The sequence below is a fragment of the Panulirus ornatus genome, chromosome 27, assembly GCF_036320965.1.
Source record: "Panulirus ornatus isolate Po-2019 chromosome 27, ASM3632096v1, whole genome shotgun sequence".
Classification (NCBI taxonomy): Eukaryota; Metazoa; Arthropoda; class Malacostraca; order Decapoda; family Palinuridae; genus Panulirus; species Panulirus ornatus.
In genome coordinates, this window is record NC_092250.1 from 1,416,636 (window position 1) to 1,437,471 (window position 20,836).

The following is a 20,836-nucleotide window of genomic DNA, read 5'->3' on the forward strand; positions in this document are numbered from 1 at the left end:
CAGAAAAATAATTAGATTACTTCAGTAAATAATACCATTAATTAGACATTATTTTCTTATTTCCGTGAATAATAATTATTTTCTTAATTCTGTGAATAACAGTTATCTATGTATCTATCTATATCTTTGATGCCTGTTCCCTTTGGGAACTCCCTCAAGGGGGTGGCCGCGGCAAAATAACCTCCATTACTGTTGAACTCTAATACCGCTTCTTAGTCTTCAGTGCCTCACCCATAACAAGCCACTGTTAGAAGATATCTTGAGCACATTATTTTCAGAGGCTCCTACCTAATGTTTCACACTTCTGCCTCATGCTCCAACCTCCTATTTTTATCTAACGTTCCTACCAACTGCTTCTTTATTGCTCCTACCATTTCACTGAAAGGAAAGGATAGCGGAAAGCACTCGATGCAGAAAAATCTAGAGTTGCCAGGAATGAGTTGTGTGAATTAAGGGTTGTCAAGGCCATGTAATGTCTAGGTGAGGCAGAAAGAAAAGACAGCCACCTGGGTCAAAGGAGTGCAACTCAATGACCAATGAAGTGCTGGCTCACTACGTAGCCGTCACTAACCCACCCAATACCCAGGCAGGTAATATACCTCCCTGGTTGGTGGTTGCTTTCCAATTACTACCTACAGAATAACAGTTAATATGACAATAAGTATGGGGCAAGTATGAAGTCTGTTGGGGATGAGAGAGCTTGGGAAGTGAGTCAGTTGTTCGCTGATGATACAGCGCTGGTGGCTGATTCATGTGAGAAACTGCAGAAGCTGGTGACTGAGTTTGGTAAAGTGTGTGAAAGAAGAAAGTTAAGAGTAAATGTGAATAAGAACAAGGTTATTAGGTACAGTTGGGTTGAGGGTCAAGTCAATTGGGAGGTAAGTTTGAATGGAGCAAAACTGGAGGAAGTAAAGTGTTTTAGATATCTGGGAGTGGATCTGGCAGCGGATGGAACCATGGAAGCGGAAGTGGATCATAGGGTGGGGGAGGGGGCGAAAATCCTGGGAGCCTTGAAGAATGTGTGGAAGTCGAGAACATTATCTCAGAAAGCAAAAATGGCTATGTTTGAAGGAATAGTGGTTCCAACAATGTTGTATGGTTGCGAGGCGTGGGCTATGGATAGAGTTGTGCGCAGGAGGATGGATGTGCTGGAAATGAGATGTTTGAGGACAATGTGTGGTGTGAGGTGGTTTGATCGAGTAAGTAACGTAAGGGTAAGAGAGATGTGTGGAAATAAAAAGAGTGTGGTTGTGAGAGCAGAAGAGGGTGTTTTGAAATGGTTTGGGCACATGGAGAGAATGAGTGTGGAAAGATTGACCAAGAGGATATATGTGTCGGAGGTGGAGGGAACGAGGAGAAGTGGGAGACCAAATTGGAGGTGGAAAGATGGAGTGAAAAAGATTTTGTGTGATCGGTGCCTGAACATGCAGGAGGGTGAATGGAGGGCAAGGAATAGAGTGAATTGGATCGATGTGGTATACCGGGGTTGACGTGCTGTCAGTGGATTGAATCAGGGCATGCGAAGCGTCTGGGGTAAACCATGGAAAGCTGTGTAGGTATGTATATTTGCGTGTGTGGACGTATGTATATACATGTGTATGGGGGTGGGTTGGGCCATTTCTTTCGTCTGTTTCCTTGCGCTACCTCACAAACGCGGGAGACAGCGACAAAGCAAAAAAAAAAAAAAAATGACAATAATATGTTCTTATAAACTGTCACTTGAACAAAACTTTTTATCACCTGACAACCATTTCAGTGGTTGTCAAGTTGCACTCCTCTGACCCAGGTAGCTGTTTTTTCTTTATGTTTCATCATGTGGACTATTAGCATTCTAACCACAGACATACAATCTCTCCTTGTCATATACAACACTTGACAACATTTAACTCACTTAGTTCACTCCTCGTAACTAGATTTAACTGTGATGAGCACTATGTGCTCACCCAGCCTCTTGGCAAAATGGTAAGAGCAGCAGATAAAGGTAGTAAGTAGAAACATTTAGGATGGAGCATTAAGTAGAAGTAGTAGGTAGGAATATTAGGCAGGAGAATTAAGTACCTGTGGTTTCAGTGCATTATTACATGACAGCTAGAGACTGAGTATGAGCGATTGGAGCCTTTGTTGTCTTTTCCTAGCGCTACCTCGCACAATGAGGGGGTTGTTATTCCATGTGTGGCGAGGTGGCGATGGGAATGAATAAGGGCAGACAGTATGAATTATGTACATGTGTATACATGTATATGTCTGTGTGTATATATATATGTATACATTGAGATGTATAGGTATGTATATTTTCGTGTGTGGACATGTATGTATATACATGTGTACGTGGGTGGGTTGGGCCATTCTTTCGTCTGTTTCCTTGCGCTACCTCGCTAACGCGGGAGACAGCGACAAAGCAAATAAATAAGAATTAAGTAGAAGTAGTCAGTAGGAGCATTAGGTAGGAGACTGTAAATACTGCGCTAGGTGCCCTCCAGCAGAGGCCTGTTAAGGGTGAGGCTCCAAAGGATAAGAGGAGGCACTGGAGTTCACTAGTTATATAGACTCTACTGCCATGGCCACCCCCTTGAGGGAGATCCATTTTGAACAGGAATCAGAGATATAGACAGATATCTTTTCTACAACAAGGTGCTTTGTGTAAAACCTCAATAAACTACAACCTCTGCACTCTTCAAGATTCTTATATTAAGAGGCCCTTATCATCAATAAAGACCCCCTCCTCTCTTTAATGAGAAATGCATTCCTAAAAGCTAGTGCCTGAAATGAATTTATTTCCCATGAACCTAGTTATTTACCTAAGTATAATACACTCTCAAAACTACCAACCAGTTCGTGAATCACTGTATGATATCTAAATAACCCATTTGTTCCTTATGTAAACAATGTTGAGTAACATTGGTGTATTCTGGTGTGCATGCATCCCACTGTCCTAAAGCTAATTGGTGAATGTTTCATCAAAAATAGAAATCCTAGTTGTTGAGTATTATTTGCCCATGTCACAGGTGGTCTTCCAATCACACCAACCCCTTCAGTTGTACTAACATACACTCCCCTTGTAAACTCCCAGTCTTGCATTCTTTCCACATACCCAAACCACCTAAAAGAACTATATTTCACCCATTCTACCACTCCACAATTCATTCCCTTTGCTTTCCTTGCCATCTGTCATACAGCCCTTCACTTCTTCATTCTATCTAGTCACACCACATGGTCTTCTCAAATAGCTCATTTCCACAGCCTGGATTCTTGACCACTGTGACTTATTCCATGTCCATGTTTCGGCTGTATAGGTCAAGGTTGGGAAGACTATGCTGTCCCTTAATCCTGTCTTTTTTTACATAGGTACATCTCTACCCTTCATCGTCTATTATGGAACCTGATGACTCTTCTACCCTGTACTGCTCTCTCTTTATCATTTCTTCCATATCACCACACTTATCCAAGACAGCTTGTATGTACTTAAAATTCTCTCACTACTTCCAGTCTTTTTCCTCCCATATCCAAAGCACAATTTAGTACACTTTCTTGGTTTACTTTATGAAGTTTTACAAAAATCTATATATTCACTCTCCTTTCAAATACCATTACTTTACTTTTACTTGCATTTACCTTCAATCATTTATGCTTATACACATGAAACACACTTACAACCTTCTGCAACTCCTCTTCATTCTCAACAAATAACATAGCATCATCCATAAACAGGCTTGCCACTAGCCACCATATCTCATCACCACACTCCATCTCTGCACCCCTTTTCCCTATTTATTATACTTGATCGGTTTCCCGTGTCAGCGAGGTAGTGCTAGGAAACAGACGAAGAATGACCCATCCACTCATATACACATACATATACAGAAACGCACATACACATACATATACATTTCAACATATACACATGAACCTTTCATATTTGCTTGCCTTCATCCATTCCCAGCACCACCCTGTCCCACAGGAAACAGCATCTCTACCCCCTGCATCAGCAAGGTAGCGCCAGGAAAACAGACAGAAAAGGCCACATTTGTTCACACTCAGTCTCTAGCTGTCATGTGTAATGCAACGAAACCACAGCTTCCTATCCACATCCAGGCCCTACAGACCTTTCCACGGTTTACCCCAGACATTTCACATGCCCTGGTTCAGTCCATTAACAGCATGTCGCCCCTAGTATACCATATTGTTCCAATTCACTCTATTCCTTGCATGCTTCTCATCCTCCTGTGTGTTCAGGCCCCCATCGCTTAAAACATTTCACTCCATCCTTCCACCTCCAATTTGAACTCACACCTACATGTATCCTAAAACTTTCACTCAACCCTCCATCCATTCTTACACATGCATTTGCTCCTCTAGAGAAGGCTTTCACACCATCCAACAGTTTTACCCCTATACCATAATCACCTTCCACAAAAATAATACCTAAATCAAATAAAGGTCTTTTTGCAATCTGTGGTAGTATATTTTCTAACTGGTGGATTATCAAAAATCTGTGTTAAAATAGAAATACCTTCTTGGATTAGGTTCATCCTTTGTGTGGGATAACATGGTGTAGCGTCCAATATTTGCTGGATAACGAGATATGAAGAAGCCATGATATTTTATCCTGTTTGACATATCATCATCTTCTCCTCCCCAACCCCAAAACTTGTTGCTAAAGCCATTGACAGTTCGAAACTGGTCTACAGTCATGGCACTCACACCACCAAATATGTCATTGTAAGGCAACCTGCAAAATAATACAGGATTGTTAATCACATGTAACAACACAACATATTTAAGCTTACAGTAAATCCTCTCCATCTGCACTCAGTATTTTTAATACAAGTGATGTGTTCAAAGCAAGTTGCACCAACTCTAAATATGTGTTATCATAACTACCATAATGTATACCTTTTCTCACATTTGATAAAAGATGGTGCACAGAGAATCTTCCTTAATCCTTAAAAGATATGTTACTGATCACATCCATACTATGACATATGACCAACTCTTCTCAAAAAATTTACAAAAAAAATCCTACATGCAGAATGAAGCACTTGCCACTGACATCCGTTAAGAAACATAATTACATAAAGCATGTATATAAACAATGGAGAGCATAAGCATTGAAGCATGAGTGGTGATCTTAAGAGAATGAAAAAACTTGTCTCGAATTACAAGACATACAAGACTTTGACAGGATCAAGGTGTGAGAACTTTAGTTTTGTACTATCCGGACATCTCATTACACCGAACTATGGTACGCAACACCAGACAGACAACCTTCATATGCTTAATTTGTATTTGTTAACCAGTTATGAACCACAAGAAATAAATCACAACTCTTTCCCAAACCACCCAAAACTAATGCAGCATATAACAAAGTCAAAAATACTTTTCTGTAATTAAAATTAAATGTACATGTGTATATATGTATGTGTCAGTGTATGTTTATGTATGTATATATATATATTTCTTTTTTTATACATATTCGCCATTTCTCACACCAGTGAGGTAGTGTTAAAACAGAGGACTGAGCCTTAGAGGGAATATCCTCACTTGGCCCCCTTTCCTGTTCCTTATTTTGGAAAATTAAAAACAAGAGGGGAAGATTTCCAGTCCCTGCTCCCTCCCCTTTTAGTTGCCTTCTATGACATGCAGGGAATACATGGGAAGTATTGTTTCTCCCCTATCCCCAGGGATAATGTATGTATATGTGCGTGTATGGGCGTTTATGTATATATGTGTGTATATGATTGGATGGGCCATTCTTCATCAGTTTCCTGGTGCTACCTCCATGATGTGGGAAACCAATTAAGTATAATGATAATCATAAAAACCTTTCCCTCCCACATCATATATTTGTAACAACTTTCAAAAGGCATATCTGTCAACTATATCATACACTTTCTCCAGGTCCACAAATGTTAGATACAAACCCTTCTTTCTTCAAATATTATGTTTATATACTTTTCAAATCATTCACCTGGTCCTCACATCCTCTTCACTCCTACACCACATTTTCATCATCAATTTTTTTCATCACACTGTGAAAGTTTTCACAATGACTCCACTGATACCTCAATGTGATTTTTGTCAGCATCATGGCCACTTCCCTGCTTTTTATCTATGGTTACTCATATGTCTTTAACTCTTCTACATTAATTTCCTTTCCTGTTAGTCCTTTGAAAGGTGTAACCATTATGCCATATATTTTGCCACGACTTAACTATTCAAATTTCTCTTTAGGAATTCCATTAGATTCTTTTCTGCCCATTTAAATAGTAAGTTCAGGTCTTGCATTGTGTCTGCTTCTGAGCTTATCATAAAGCTTATTCTGATGTCATATGTGAAACACAAATGCACTTTCTTTTAAGTCTTTGCCCATGCTAGGCATCATAAAGAGCACTGAAGCAAATACAGATCCTCCCGATCTATCTTTTTTATTTTTTATTTTGCTTTGTTGCTGTCTCCCGCGTTAGCGAGGTAGCGCAAGGAAACAGACGAAAGAATGGCCCAACCCACCCACATACACATGTATATACATACACGTCCACACACGCAAATATACATACCTATACATCTCAATGTATACATATATATACACACAGACATACATATATACACATGTACATAATTCATACTGTCTGCCTTTATTCATTCCCATTGCCACCCTGCCACACATGAAGTAACAACCCCCTCTCCCCTCATGAGCGCGAGGTAGCGCTAGGAAGACAACAAAGGCCCCATTTGTTCACACTCAGACTCTAGCTGTCATGTAATAATGCACCGAAACCACAGCTCCCTTTCCACATCCAGGCCCCAGAGAACTTTCCATGGTTTACCCCAGATGCTTCACGTGCCCTGGTTCAATCCATTGACAGCACGTCAACCCCGGTATACCACATTGTTCCAATTCACTCTATTCCTTGCACGCCTTTCACCCTCCTCCATGTTCAGGCCCCGATCACTCAAAATCTTTTTCACTCCATCTTTCCACCTCCAATTTGGTCTCCCACTTCTCCTCATTCCCTCCACCTATGACACATATATCCTCTTGGTCAATCTTTCCTCACTCATTCTCTCCATGTGACCAAACCATTTCAAAACACCCTCTTCTACTCTCTCAACCACACTCTTTTTATTACCACACATCTCTCTTACCCTTACATTACTTACTCGATCAAACCACCTCACACCGCATATTGTCCTCAAACATCTCATTTCCAGCACATCCACACTCCTGCGCACAACTCTATCCATAGCCCACGCCTCACAACCATACAACATTGTTGGAACCATTATTCCTTCAAACATATCCATTTTTGCTTTCCAAGATAATGTTCTCAACTTCCACACATTCTTCAAGGCTCCCAGAATTTTTGCCCCATCCCCCACCCTATGATTCACTTCCGCTTCCATGGTTCCATCCGCTGCCAAATCCACTCCCAGATATCTAAAACACCTCACTTCCTCCAGTTTTTCTCCATTCAAACTTACCTCCCAACTGACTTGACCCTCAACCCTACTGTACCTAATAACCTTGCTCTTACTCACATTTACTCTCAACTTTCTTCTTTCACACACTTTACCAAACTCAGTCACCAGCTTCTGCAGTTTCTCACATGAATCAGCCACCAGCGCTGTATCATCAGCGAACAACAACTGACTAACTTCCCAAGCTCTCTCATCCACAACAGACTGCATACTTGCCCCTCTTTCCAAAACCCTTGCATTCACCTCCCTAACAACCCCATCCACAAACAAATTAAACAACCATGGAGACACCACAAACCCCTGCCGCAAATCTACATTCACTGAGAACCAATCACTTTCCTCTCTTCCTACACGTACACATGCCTTACATCCTCGATAAAAACTTTTCACTGCTTCTAACAACTTGCCTCCCATACCATATATTCTTAATACCTTCCACAGAGCATCTCTATCAACTCTATCATATGCCTTCTCCAGATCCATAAATGCTACATACAAATCCATTTGCTTTTCTAAGTATTTCTCACATACATTCTTCAAAGCAAACACCTGATCCACACATCCTCTACCACTTCTGAAACCACACTGCTCTTCCCAATCTGATGCTCTGTACATGCCTTCACCCTCTCAATCAATACCCTCCCATATAATTTACCAGGAATACTCAACAAACTTATACCTCTGTAATTTGAGCACTCACCTTTGTCCCCTTTGCCTTTGTACAATGGCACTATGCAAGCATTCCGCCAATCCTCAGGCACCTCACCATGAATCATACATACATTAAATAACCTTACCAACCAGTCGACAATACAGTCACCAATCTTTATATATTTCTGATGCCTGTTCCCAGGTGGATCACCCTCAAGGGGGTGGCCAAGGCAATAGGGTCTCTATAACTGGTGAACCCATGCTGCTTCTTAGCCTTTAGTGCCTCACCCTTAACAGGCCACTGGCAGAGGGCAACTATATCACAGTGTTTGCAGAGCTCCTACCTACTGCTCCTACCATTCTGCCAATAGGCAAAGCTAATAAATAGTGCTCACAGCTGAAAAATCTCGTTACAGGGAAGAATGAGCTGTGTTAAGTATGACAAGGAGAGATTGTATGTTTGTGGACAGAGATGATTCTGATAAAATATACTCCTCTGACAATATTCCAGTGCTGCTACTCTGAATTTCACGTTAAAAATTTAATCTATCATCCTAATTTACCCCATGTTTTGTTTTGCTCTTTCCACTAGTCTTGTGTGAATGCCTCAGCAGTCATGATAGGAAAGTATCTATTCTCTTTAATTTCATTATTGCTTTGTATATGCTTTGGTGATACACTATCAGCTGTGTTTAAGCATTTTTGCCTAAAAAAATTCAAGAACTACACTTATGTGGTTATCTATGAGCGTTAGTTGGGTTTAGGTCTGGCTTGCTGACTGTTAGAAGACCCAGGGCTCGTAAGTCCAAATCATGGTTAATACATAAAGGTGTCTTGAAGTGGACATTGCCTTATGTTGAGTAGCTTGGTTGTTGTTACTTAACTTTTGGTTTCATTGGTAATATCAAAATAAAGAGATATGCCTCTCAAAACAAATTTTCTGTTAATGCCAAGAAAGAAAAAAGACAGGTGCGTGAAAAAGTGAAGTACAAGAGCTGAAAAGAAAATCATAGATGCATGTGGAGTCTAAAATATGTCTTACTAAAAGGATGTTTATTTGGGGCACAATTGTGATTCTAAATATTTTAAGATTGTGTGAAGTATCAGTAAAAGCATAGACAGAGGGAGGCGTTTTCACATAAACCAGCAATAATGAAAAATTATGCGAGCCAGGGACATGAAAATTCAATTTTTTCAATTACTATAACACTCTGACAAACAACATACCTGTAACTCATGCTATCAATGGCAATGGACATGTGACGAGGCTGCTCTGGACATGTGTAGAGGTTACGGTCATCTTCCGGAAGCAGGTCAACATCATGGAAGATGAAGCAATCATACTGGTATTGTTTCAATGCCTCCAAGGCTCCCACATTCAATAACATTGCTCGATTAAATTTCCCACTACCTGAAAGTTACTTTTCATTAATATACTACACAGAGTATAAGAACTACTTGACCTACTAAACTAGTATATGATACAATAGTTTTACATCCAAACCACATAAATTCACACAATCTCTTAAAAATTACTTCATCTTAATGCAAATTTCTGCACAGTCACCCAGTAATATTCTATCTACCCATATCTCTGTTCCCTTAAGGGGGATGGCCATGGCAACAGAGTCTCCATAACTAATGAACTCCAATGCCACTTCTTAGCCTTTTGTACCTTGCCCTTAACAGGCCACTGACAGAGGGCAACTCTAGCCCACTATTTGCACAAATCCAAGAAGTACTCTTCTGCCAAGTTGTTTCATTTATATTTCACTGTCATTTCTTTTGTCCAACTTGTTCTACAATAAGCTCTCAGACTTAATGCTGTCTTTCCGAATTTCTTTAAATTTTTCTTCTTAATGTTTTTCTATGAAAATACACTTGAGAACTGTAGATTTATGGAATACTCTTTTTCAATGATAAAAAAAATGCAAATTTCTCTAACTCCTCTTCAAGAAATTAACAGATTAGTGAACTAAATTTTCATCTGTACTATTTATTGCTGACAATCACACCGATACCTCAAAGTGCAATGTTTCGATTTGCATTATTTCAGACTTGCAACCTTTTAGAATTAGGGTATACTGTATCCACCTGTGACGTGTGCCACAACTGGTGAGAAGTTTGAGAAAAGGAAATTCTTTACTTTTTTCATTCTTAACCTTTTAACCAGACTCCTCACAGGTAGGAAACCAAAAACCTGATTTCAAGTGGTCTACATTAGTGGCATGAAATGCCTAAGACCTTATACAACCATTACATGAGTTCTTCAGTTACCCTTAGTCATGGCACAGAAAGGATGTCACTGTAGACCAGTAAGTATGGATGAAATCGAAGTATTTTCTCAGCAGTGATGAGGTATTTAGTGGTCTAGATGACAGTCTATTTGATGACAATGCAATTGACACTAAAAAGCTGTAACTCCATTAAAACACTACACAAGTCTCTTGCCAACTAATGGGGTCAAGTACCTAAAAGATCTGTGACTGACACGGTACAGAGCCTTAGGAAAATGGTGTACCTGAGGTGGATACATACCACAGGTCCTGTAAAGAGCATTTTAGAGTTAAAAAGAATGCTCTACTTCAAAAATTATATGCTTATTCTCCAAAAGTATAAAATAAGTGATGCAAGAGATTTACATGAAGGCAGTATGTCACCAATAATGCCTTGCCTCTGTACTCCGCAAAAACAACCAGCCAGCTATACTGCAAAAAGACCACCTTGACACTCACTCTAGCAACACCGTCTGGTTATCATACTCCCGCCTCTCCCTAAAATGATGATCTGCCAGGCGAAGCCACAACCCATGACACTTGCCCAAAGAATAGAGAAAAATTTTGATGCCATACAAAACCGTGGAGACTCAAAACCTGATACCATGGTTGGTAATATGGTATACATTATTTCATGTGTATACTCAAAACAGCAGCTGGGAAATCCACAATAGGCAAGGGACCATCATATATAAATAAGATGGTGACAGTCAAGACATGTCAACAACAGCCTGTGCTATCAAAGAAATACACCCTCACCAGAAGTTTTTATCCCGCCAGAGTTAAGTTGAAAGCCTGTTTCATCCATTTCTCTCGTTTTTCTTATTCTTATATGATGTTCTTTCATTTCATAAGATTTTTCTCCCTTTACTGGTAAAACATCCATTTTTCATCAAGCAATACACAAATAAACTAACAAGCAAATAAATTTTTACATAATGAAACATTATCCCTGGGGAATGGGGAGAAAGAGCATTACCCACATATTTATGTCTAGAAGGCGACTAAAAGGGGTGAGAATGGGGGAGGAAATCCTTCTCTCCTGTTTTACTCTTCAAAAAGAAGGAACACAGAAGGTGACAGGTGAGGATTTTCCATCTAAGGCTCAGTCATCAGTTCTTGATGCTACCTCACTAACACAAGAAATTGAGAGTATGAAAAAATGATACAAGAAATTCCTCTGGGAAAAGAAATCTTAACAACAGATTCAAAAGTGACAGAAAATGCACAAAAAGTCTCCTTCCCCCCCAAATGCCACATCTGACAGCTCCTGATACAACAGGAAGACATATGAGCTTGTTTTTGACAGTACTTCACTTTAATACAAAGGCAAAGCAGTAGTGGTAAGTAACATGAATGTATTTGGTGTAGCTGGACTCCACCTGCTTGAGGTACAGTCTTATCAAAGACCTTCCTATTCCAAAGGGGTTCATCATTTCCTTGCCACTGAAAGTAGCACAGCTAAGGAGGTCTAGGAGCTCCTGGAAAGATTTCACAGGTAAAACCAGAGCTCTTTCTTTAAAAGGGGTCCTGAGGTAATCATGAATAACTATATCTAGAAGTACTACACATATCAAATTAACAATCACAGTGAGGGAGACTGGTGAGCAAATGTGTTCAAGATGGAGAAGGGTTTGCTTCTTCCTTTCTACCAGACAGTACTTCAATCTCATACACACACATATATCATCCACAGGCACAGTGCTGGGGTGAATAACATGGATCTATGCATGATTATTACATCTTTCACAATACAATTAAGAATGAGTACTTTGTGTGGCTGGCTAAGTCCTCCATTACTCCAAGATCACACAAAGAACTAAACAAGACCAGTTGCGGCATAAATTCTTTTACAAGTGCAAGTTCACTGAGAATACCTCCCTTAATGCATTGGGAGGGCTTAAGCATCTCACACCATTGCTGCAGATCAACTGAATGACATGAAAGCATGGATCTTAGATCTACACAAGATTCCCTATGCTGGGAAACACATCTATTTTAGGTCTGGTTACAGGGTTAAGTAGTATCCACCACCATCACAAACAAAAACATTAATAAATGGTTCGACTAAAGGATAAGTGAAGAGATCCCACAGTCAACAAAGTCCTTTCCTCCAGCAAGCCTTCCTGAAATCTGGTTAAAGTATGAAGTGAAGAATTCAAGGTATCAATCTGAGAAAAATTTCATTCAGATGAAGAACATGTTATTACTAGTACCAGCCACACTATAGGCTGGACATATAAAATTATGATACTTAAGATATCATAATTTTACTACAGCAAAAACATCAAATCTAATTTCTATATATCCGTTGGCTACTTAAAAACATGATCTCAAAAGCAATCTATTATGTATACAACACAAAACATGAAGTTGGTAATCTAATAAACCAAACCACTGGCTGTGCCACATGTAACAGAGTTGATACTCATATCATACAAACGGAACATATCCAAAGAAAGACTTTACTAACCTGCTTGTTCTACTGCATATATAGCATAGTCAATCTGTTGTCGCTGAAGTATAGGATGAATGTGATAGAGAAACACTGCTAAGTGTTGTATTCTGTCTCTATATGGAATGATGATAGCAACTCTGTGACGAGCACGGCAATCTGCTGGTCTAAAGCGACCTCCTGGTTCAAGCTCTGGGTGGCTGCGTTCTTGCTCTTCTAAGGCTGGCACTGTGCGATGGATCTTAACCAAGCCCACTGCAGATTTATGATGTTACAGAAAATTAAATGTTAAAGATATATCATACTGTGATACTTATGTGAGAGTGGTGCTTTGCATTCTCTAAAATTATCTCTAAAGCAGAGTTAGATAGAGATATACACCAATGATACTTGATCTCATTCTTATTTTCAATAGCCTGGAAATAGAAAGCATCAGTTATGAAGCCCTGTTTGAACAAATGATGATGCAGTGCTTAACTATGAGTATAAAAACAGCATAAAAATAGCTACTAAACCTGAAAGGAAATAAACCTCACAATGAAATAAAAGGCTACTTAACTAAAAATACACAAACATTCTTTTGGGAAATATACGGAACCAGACCATGGAATGATATATATATATATATATATATATATACCCCCATCATTCACATAACTTGTGGGAAGGGAATAGAAGAGTTACTGGAACTGTAGTCCCAAGCTACAGAAGTCTCAACTGTGTTGTGTGGATACGAGTCATGTTGAAAAAAAAAATGGTGGACATGTTGGAAATTAAATACTTGGAGACAATATGTGGTGTGAAGAATGATGACTGGGTGAAATGGATAAGGTATTAAAAAATGTATGGTTGATAGAGCTAAAGGGGGTGTGCTACAGTGGTTTGGACATACTATATATAATCATACTTACCAAGTTTTGGTGGTACTGGTGGACAAGGGGGCTTTTCTTTACTCAAAAGCACTTTGTTACTTTCTATGCCATTCTCACTCTCACTTTTAACTGGCAATGTCTTTATAACAGTATCAACTTGTGGTACTTTTGATTGTTTGGCATCTTGGTCCTTAATACTGGTCTCTGACATCTTGGACGGGCCCTTTACTGTTAGTTTCTCACTTGTAGCTGTGACATTCAGATCTGATATATTAATGGAAGCCTTGAGGTGTACTTCCTTACTGTCCACTAAAAGTGGTTCAGATACAGAAGGTTTATGAAGAGGTACACTTCTCTCATTCTCTTTATCATGCTCAATTTTCCTTAAGGGAGAAACATCTCTTAATTCTATCTCTGTAGATCTTTCATTGTTTTCTTTTTTTTGTTTTTCTTTATCTTTCAACAGATCTAAATCTTCATTTTCAGTTAAAACATTGGTTGCTATCCTCTCTGTCACTGTCTCTGGTTTACTGGATGAGTTTGTGTCTAAATACTGTAATTGGACTACACTTTCTGGATTCTCTGACAAGGAATGGATCCATGGCAACTTTGAGCTCACCCACCTTACCTGCAACAATATTAATATAAATATCAGTATTCATATTAGTTTGCAAGAATGGTAAATTTTCTAGGGATGGGTGAAAATTTATGATACGTATAGAGGTTTTTGTATGCTTAAAAAACTAAAGAACCTTGGAAACTTATGCCTTAAGAGCTATCTTATGAAAGACAGCACAGACCCTATTTAAGCATTACATATGCATGGAAATAGTGCAAATGACTGGGAAATATATAAAAGAAAGAGGTCAAGAGAAAGGTGCAAGAGGTGAAAAAGAGGACAAATGAGAGTTAGGGTTAGAGAGTATCATTAAATTTTATGGAGGATAAAAAGATGTTTTGGAAGGAGGTAAATAAAGTGCGTAAGACAAGAGAACAAATGGGAACATCGGTGAAGTGGGCAAATGGGGAGGTAATAACAAGCAGTGGTGAAGTGAGAGGGAGATGGAGTGAGTATTTTGAAAGTCTGTTGAATGTGTTTGATGATAGAGTGACAGATATAGGGTGTTTTGGTCGAGGTGGTATGCAAAGGGAGACAGGGAGAATGATTTGGTAAACAGAGAAGAGATAGTGAAAGCTTTGCGGAAGATGAAAGCTGGCAAGGCGGAGGGTTTGGAAGGTATTGCTGTAGAATTCATTAAAAAAAGAGGTAACTGTGATGTTGACTGATTGGTGAGGATACTCAATGTGTATGTATGGTTCATAGTGAAGAGCCTGAAAATTGGCTGAATGCATGCATGGTGCCACTGTACAAAGGCAAAGGGGATAAAAGTGAGTGATCAAATTACAGAGGTATAAGTTTATTGAGTATTCCTGGGAAATTATATGGGAGGCTATTGATTGAGAGGGTGAAGGCATGTACAGAGCATCAGATTAGGGAAGAGTAGTGTGGTTTCAGAAGTGGTAGAGGATGTGTGGATCAGGTATTTGCTTTGAAGAATGTTTGTGAGAAATACTTAGAAAAACAAATGGATTTTTATGTAGCATTTATGGATCTGGAGAAGGCATATGATAGAGTTGATGGAAATGCTCTGTGGAAGGTAAGTTGCTGGAAGCAGTGAAAACTTTTTATTGGGGATGTAAGGCATGTGTACGAGTAAGAAGAGAGGAAAGTGATTGGTTCTCAGTGAATGTAGGTTTGCAGCAGGGGTGCGTTATGTCTCCATGGTTGTTTCATTTGTTTATGGATGGAGTTGTTAAGGAGGTTAAAGCAAGAGTTTTGGAGAGAGGGGCAAGTATGCAGTCTGGTGGGGATGAGAGGGCTTGGGAAGTGAGTCAGCTGTTGTTCGCAGATGACACAGCGCTGGTGGCTGATTCGGGTGAGAAACTGCAGAAGTTGGTGACTGAGTTTGGTAAAGTGTGTGAAAGAAGAAAGCTGAGAGTAAATGTGAATAAGAGCAAGGTTATTAGGTTCAGTAGGATTGAGGGACAAGCTAATTGGGAGCAGGGTTCCCACTCTTTTACTGACATAAAATTCAAAGCTTTTTCCAGGATATTTCCAGGATCTGTAAATGTTTTCCAGGATATTTTCTACAGGGTTTTCAGCCCACTTAATCTTAAATGGACTGCAATGGACAAACCATCTGGATAACACTGATCACTGGTTTGTGTTTGTTCTATTGAACACATTTATAACTTAGTTACCATGTTAGTTCTAATGATTTAGGATTGGACTTGTATTGACAGGACTATCAAGAGCTTTCTGTATGAGGCTGGCTTTCAATGCTTTATAAGCCACAAGATGACCAATTTGCATGATACAAAAATTTTCTGACTCAGCACTGTGACTAAGGCCATTTACCTAAAATATTGGAAATCTATAGCATTCAAAGGATTTCCATAAAGATCACCATTATTCTCAGTTTGGTAAAAATTCATTTTCATCAACCATACTTTCAATTCTTGATGTTAATAAGCACATGATGCTACTTCTTGGATAATCACAAACTTATGACTCAGAACTTCAACTAGTTTTCAATGGTTAGTGTCTTCCTACTGTATATGTATATTCTATATTCTTTATAAATTATTACTTGGACCATGTACAGCTCAAACCAAATGTGTTAAAAATCCAGAGAAGGATTTTGAATCAATATTGCTGAATAGACTGAATTGGCATTTTGGATTAAAAAAATTCTTGGCAATATGCACAACTTAATTTATAGTATTCCAATTTCAAGGGTTTCTCCCGGACATTTTCAATTTTACGCGTTTTCCAGGCCTTTTTCCGGCCAGGAGCACCTCAAATAAAATTCCCGGGTTTTTCCCGTTTTCCCAGCGGCGTGGGAACCCTGTGGGAGGTAAGTTTGAATGGAGAAAAACTGGAGGAAATGAAATGTTTTAGATATCTGGGAGTGGATTGGGAAGCACATGGAACCATGAAAGCGGAATTGAGTCACAGGGTGGGGGAGGGGGCAAGGATTCTAGGAGCGTTGAAGAATGTGTGGAAGGCGAAAACGTTATCTTGGAGAGCAAAAATGGGTATATTTGAAGGAATAATGGTTCCAACAGTTATATGGTTGTGAGGCAAGAGCTATAGATAGGGTTGTGCAGAGGAGGGTGGATGTGTTGGAAATGAGATGTTTGAGGACAATATGTGGTGTGAGGTGGTTTGATCGAGTAAGTAATGAAAGGGTAAGAGAGATGTGTGGTATTAAAATGAGTATGGTGGAGAAAGCAGGGTGTATTGAAATGGTTTGGTCACATGGAGAGAATAAGTGAGGAAAGACTGACAAAGAGGACATATGTGTCAGAGGTGAAGGGAATGAAGAGAAGTGGGAGACCAAATTGGAGGTGGAAGGATGGAGTGTAAAAGATTTTGAGTGATCAGGGCCTAAACATACAAGAGGGTGAAAGGTGTGCAAAGAACAGAGTGAACTGGAACGAAATGGTATACTGGGGTCGACATGCTGTCGTTGGATTGAACAGGTGTGAGGTGGTTTGATCGAGTAAGTAATGAAAGGGTAAGAGAGATGTGTGGTATTAAAAAGAGTATGGTGGAGAAAGCAGGGTGTATTGAAATGGTTTGAAATTAAAATGGTTCATGTGTGGCGGGGGGAATGGATGAAGGCAGCATGTATGAATATGTACATGTTTATATATGTATATGTCTGTGTATGTATATGTATAAGTTGAAAGGTATAGGTATGTACATGTGCGTGTGTGGGCGTTTATGTATATACATGTGTATGTGGGTGGGTTGGGCCATTCTTTCGTCTGTTTCCCTGTGCTACCTCGCTAATGTGGGAGACAGCGATAAAGTAAAATAAAAAGAAATAAAGCAAGTCAAGTAATGAAGACCTTTTCCTCAGTCAATGGCCATTGAGAACCAATAAGTCATGAAATGAATTGACTTTGATGCAACCCTCAAATCAATGTTGGCTTAACTAGTCACCATTAACCTCCCTACACCAAAGAAAAAGCTTATGAAGTTTTAAGTAACAAAATACAGGTTGTCAACAATACTTCTCAACTCAAAAGTTTTTAAAACACAAAAAATCAATAACTGTGTCTGAAAATAAACCATACAGACCAGACCCTGTATCAAGTATGTGAAAACTTGTCTTACTGTGGTTCACAATCTGCTCCTTCCAATACTCCTGTCACTAAATTTGAAGAGAAAAATATAGAAGAGTGGATAAGGATGAATGATAAGGATGACACTGCTTTTGCATCTAGTGACCAGGACCTTAATGACAATGTTGTGAATCCTGTTGTTATGAGATATCTATGGATAATTCCAAGGAAAAATCAACAACCAAGGAAGAGATAATTACATGGTGTCAGGCTGATTAAGCTCTGCAGCTACTTTAATTTTTCAAAAAGCAGTCAAGTTACACATCCCATAATGCTATTCAACTACACCTGATATACTCAAAGACAGCAGTTTATTCTGTGAAGTTCACTGATAGAGAAAATTTTCAACAGTACTGTGCATGTTTATTTAGTTACAAGAAATATATTTCTGTCAATTCAAGTGTAACAAACAGTATATTAATACAAATTGCTGCTTCCAGTATACTTCTTTTGGTTCTATTTCATGTATTATACTTAATCGCTGTCTCCTGCGTCAGTGAGGTAGCGCAATGAAACAGACGAGGAATGGCCCAACCCACCTACACACACATATATATACATAAACACCCATACACGCATACATACTTACATATACATTTCAACATATACTTACATATACATACACTGACATATATACACACATGTACATATTCATACTTGCTGCCTTCATCAATTCCCGTCGCCACCCCACCACATATGAAATAGCATCCACCCCCACCAGCGAGGTAGTGCTAGGAAAAGATAACCACAGCTCCCTTTCCACATCCAGGCCTCACAGACCTTTCCATAGTTTACCCCAGACTCTTCACATGCCCTGGTTCAATCCAGTGATGGCACATCGACCCTGGCATATCACATCGTTCCAATTCACTCTATTCCTTGCACGCCTTTCACCCTCCTATATGTTCAGGCCCCGATTGCTCAAAATCTTTCTCACTCCATCCTTCCATCTCCAATTTGGTCTCCTGCTTCTCCTCGTTCCCTCCACCTCTGACACATATGTCCTCTTTGTCAATCTTTCCTCACTCATTCTCTCCATGTGATCAAACCATTTCAACACACCCTCTTCTGCTCTCTCAACCACACTCTTTTTATTACAACACATCTCTCTCACCCTGTCATTACTTAATCAAACCACCTCACACCACATCTTGTCCTCAAACATTTCATTTCCAACACATTCATTCTCCTCCACACAACCCTATCTATAGCCCATGCCTAGCAACCATATAACATTGTTGGAACCACTATTCCTTCAAACATACCCATTTATGCTCTCCGAGATAACATTCTCGCCTTCCACACATTCTTCAACGCTCCAAGAACCTTCGCTCCTCTCCCCCATCCTGTGACTCCCTTCCACTTCCATTTCCATCTGCTGCAAAATCCACTCCCAGATATCTAAAACACTTCACTTCCTCCAGTTTTTCTCCATTCAAACTTACCTCCCAATTAACTTGTCCCTCAACTCTACTGAACTTAACATCCTTGCTCTTATTTACATTCACTCTCAGCTTTCTTCTTTCACACACTCTACCAAACTCAGTCACCAACTTCTGCAGCTTCTCACCCAAATCAGCCACCAGCGCTGTATCATTAGTGAACAACAACTTACTCACTTCCCAAGCCCTCTCATCAGAACAGCCTGCATACTTGCCCCTCTCTCTAAAACTCTTGCATTCACCTCCCTACATGATATCCAAGGGAATGAAAACAGAAATGCAAGTACAGTACAACATGGTACAGTACATTATATGGTGTGGGGCTCTAGTGTAGTAACTAGTGCCATACTCCGAGAAGTCTGCCAGATGGAGACCAACAGACTGGATAGGTCAGTAAAGCCTATATTTCATGTCCAACAATACATAATCTTATTCTGTTTTACACACATTACATTTATGATTTTTTTGTATTTTGCAACTACATACAAAACTACATGCAAAAAAAGAGTAATTTTACAACTCACCCTTGATTCAAAAGAAGTGAGTGACACTGCCGATGTAGTATTGACATAGAAGAGAGAATCGTAGTTGCGATAAAAGAGGATGTTTAAGGAAAACTGTGCCATCATCAGTAGCACTACTACCAGAAGTAACTTCAAAAACCTTGGACGGCACAGTGGTCCCCTTAATGGCCATATAGCACCATTTAAGTTCCTTCCTAACCCACCATCTGAAGGTGGGGAGTACATTATGCCACCTGAAAAACATTAAACACTTTAAAAAAAGATAAAATGGAACAATGCAAATGCTGCTGCTTATTAATCCAAACTGAGTAAGGACTGATTTCCTCTAATTCATTCATATTTCCAGACATATGTATAAATGTGAATACAAATACATCACATATAATGAAGCAAAGGTATGTATCAGTACAATATGTAATCTCACCAAGTCCAACTGAAATCTAGTTATTCGACAGATCTTGTAATAGGAATCTGGCATACAGATATAACATAAAAGACCTGAATCCATCATCAAATCTTGGCTGAAGTCAAAATCAAATCACCAATCCTATTTTGCTGGATCAAAATCTAAGATGAACTGGCAAGCTAATCATGAGAAACTAAAGTCTTGGAAATGAGTAAACTTATGTACTGAAACATTATGCATTCTGGCTCCATCTTGAAACCCAAACTAAGTAGTAATAGTGATTAACCTTAAACCTCTAACCAAAACCTTTTAATCATTTAGCAATCAGAAACTACAGGTTAAGAAACAAATATGGACTGAATTTGTTTCCAAGGTTTGTCTTGTCTTTCATCTTGAGCCTCATCCTGAAAGAGTTTGGAGTTTCACACGGTTTGATCAAAATGCAAGATTTAGCAAAGTATGCAACTCAAAACATAAATTTGGAATGGCTGTGTGACATCCATGAAAAATGCAAGAATGAGTTTCATCTTCCAATGT

The 20,836-nt window shown here is 39.3% G+C and overlaps 1 protein-coding gene across 5 annotated transcripts in view; it reads right to left on the reverse strand.

The window, feature by feature from the left end:
- The window catches only part of LOC139757520 (uncharacterized), a 135,979-nt gene that overhangs the window by 1,256 nt on the left and 113,887 nt on the right, over positions 1-20,836 (reverse strand). For all 5 annotated transcript variants that reach the window (XM_071678038.1, XM_071678040.1, XM_071678036.1 and 2 more), the window contains 5 exons: positions 19,894-20,126; positions 13,773-14,361; positions 12,880-13,116; positions 9,358-9,541; positions 4,511-4,729 (listed from right to left, as the gene is read on the reverse strand). In XM_071678038.1, coding sequence (XP_071534139.1) covers positions 4,511-4,729; positions 9,358-9,541; positions 12,880-13,116; positions 13,773-14,361; positions 19,894-20,126 — 1,462 coding nt within the window. The remainder of the gene's footprint in view (positions 1-4,510; positions 4,730-9,357; positions 9,542-12,879; positions 13,117-13,772; positions 14,362-19,893; positions 20,127-20,836) is intronic.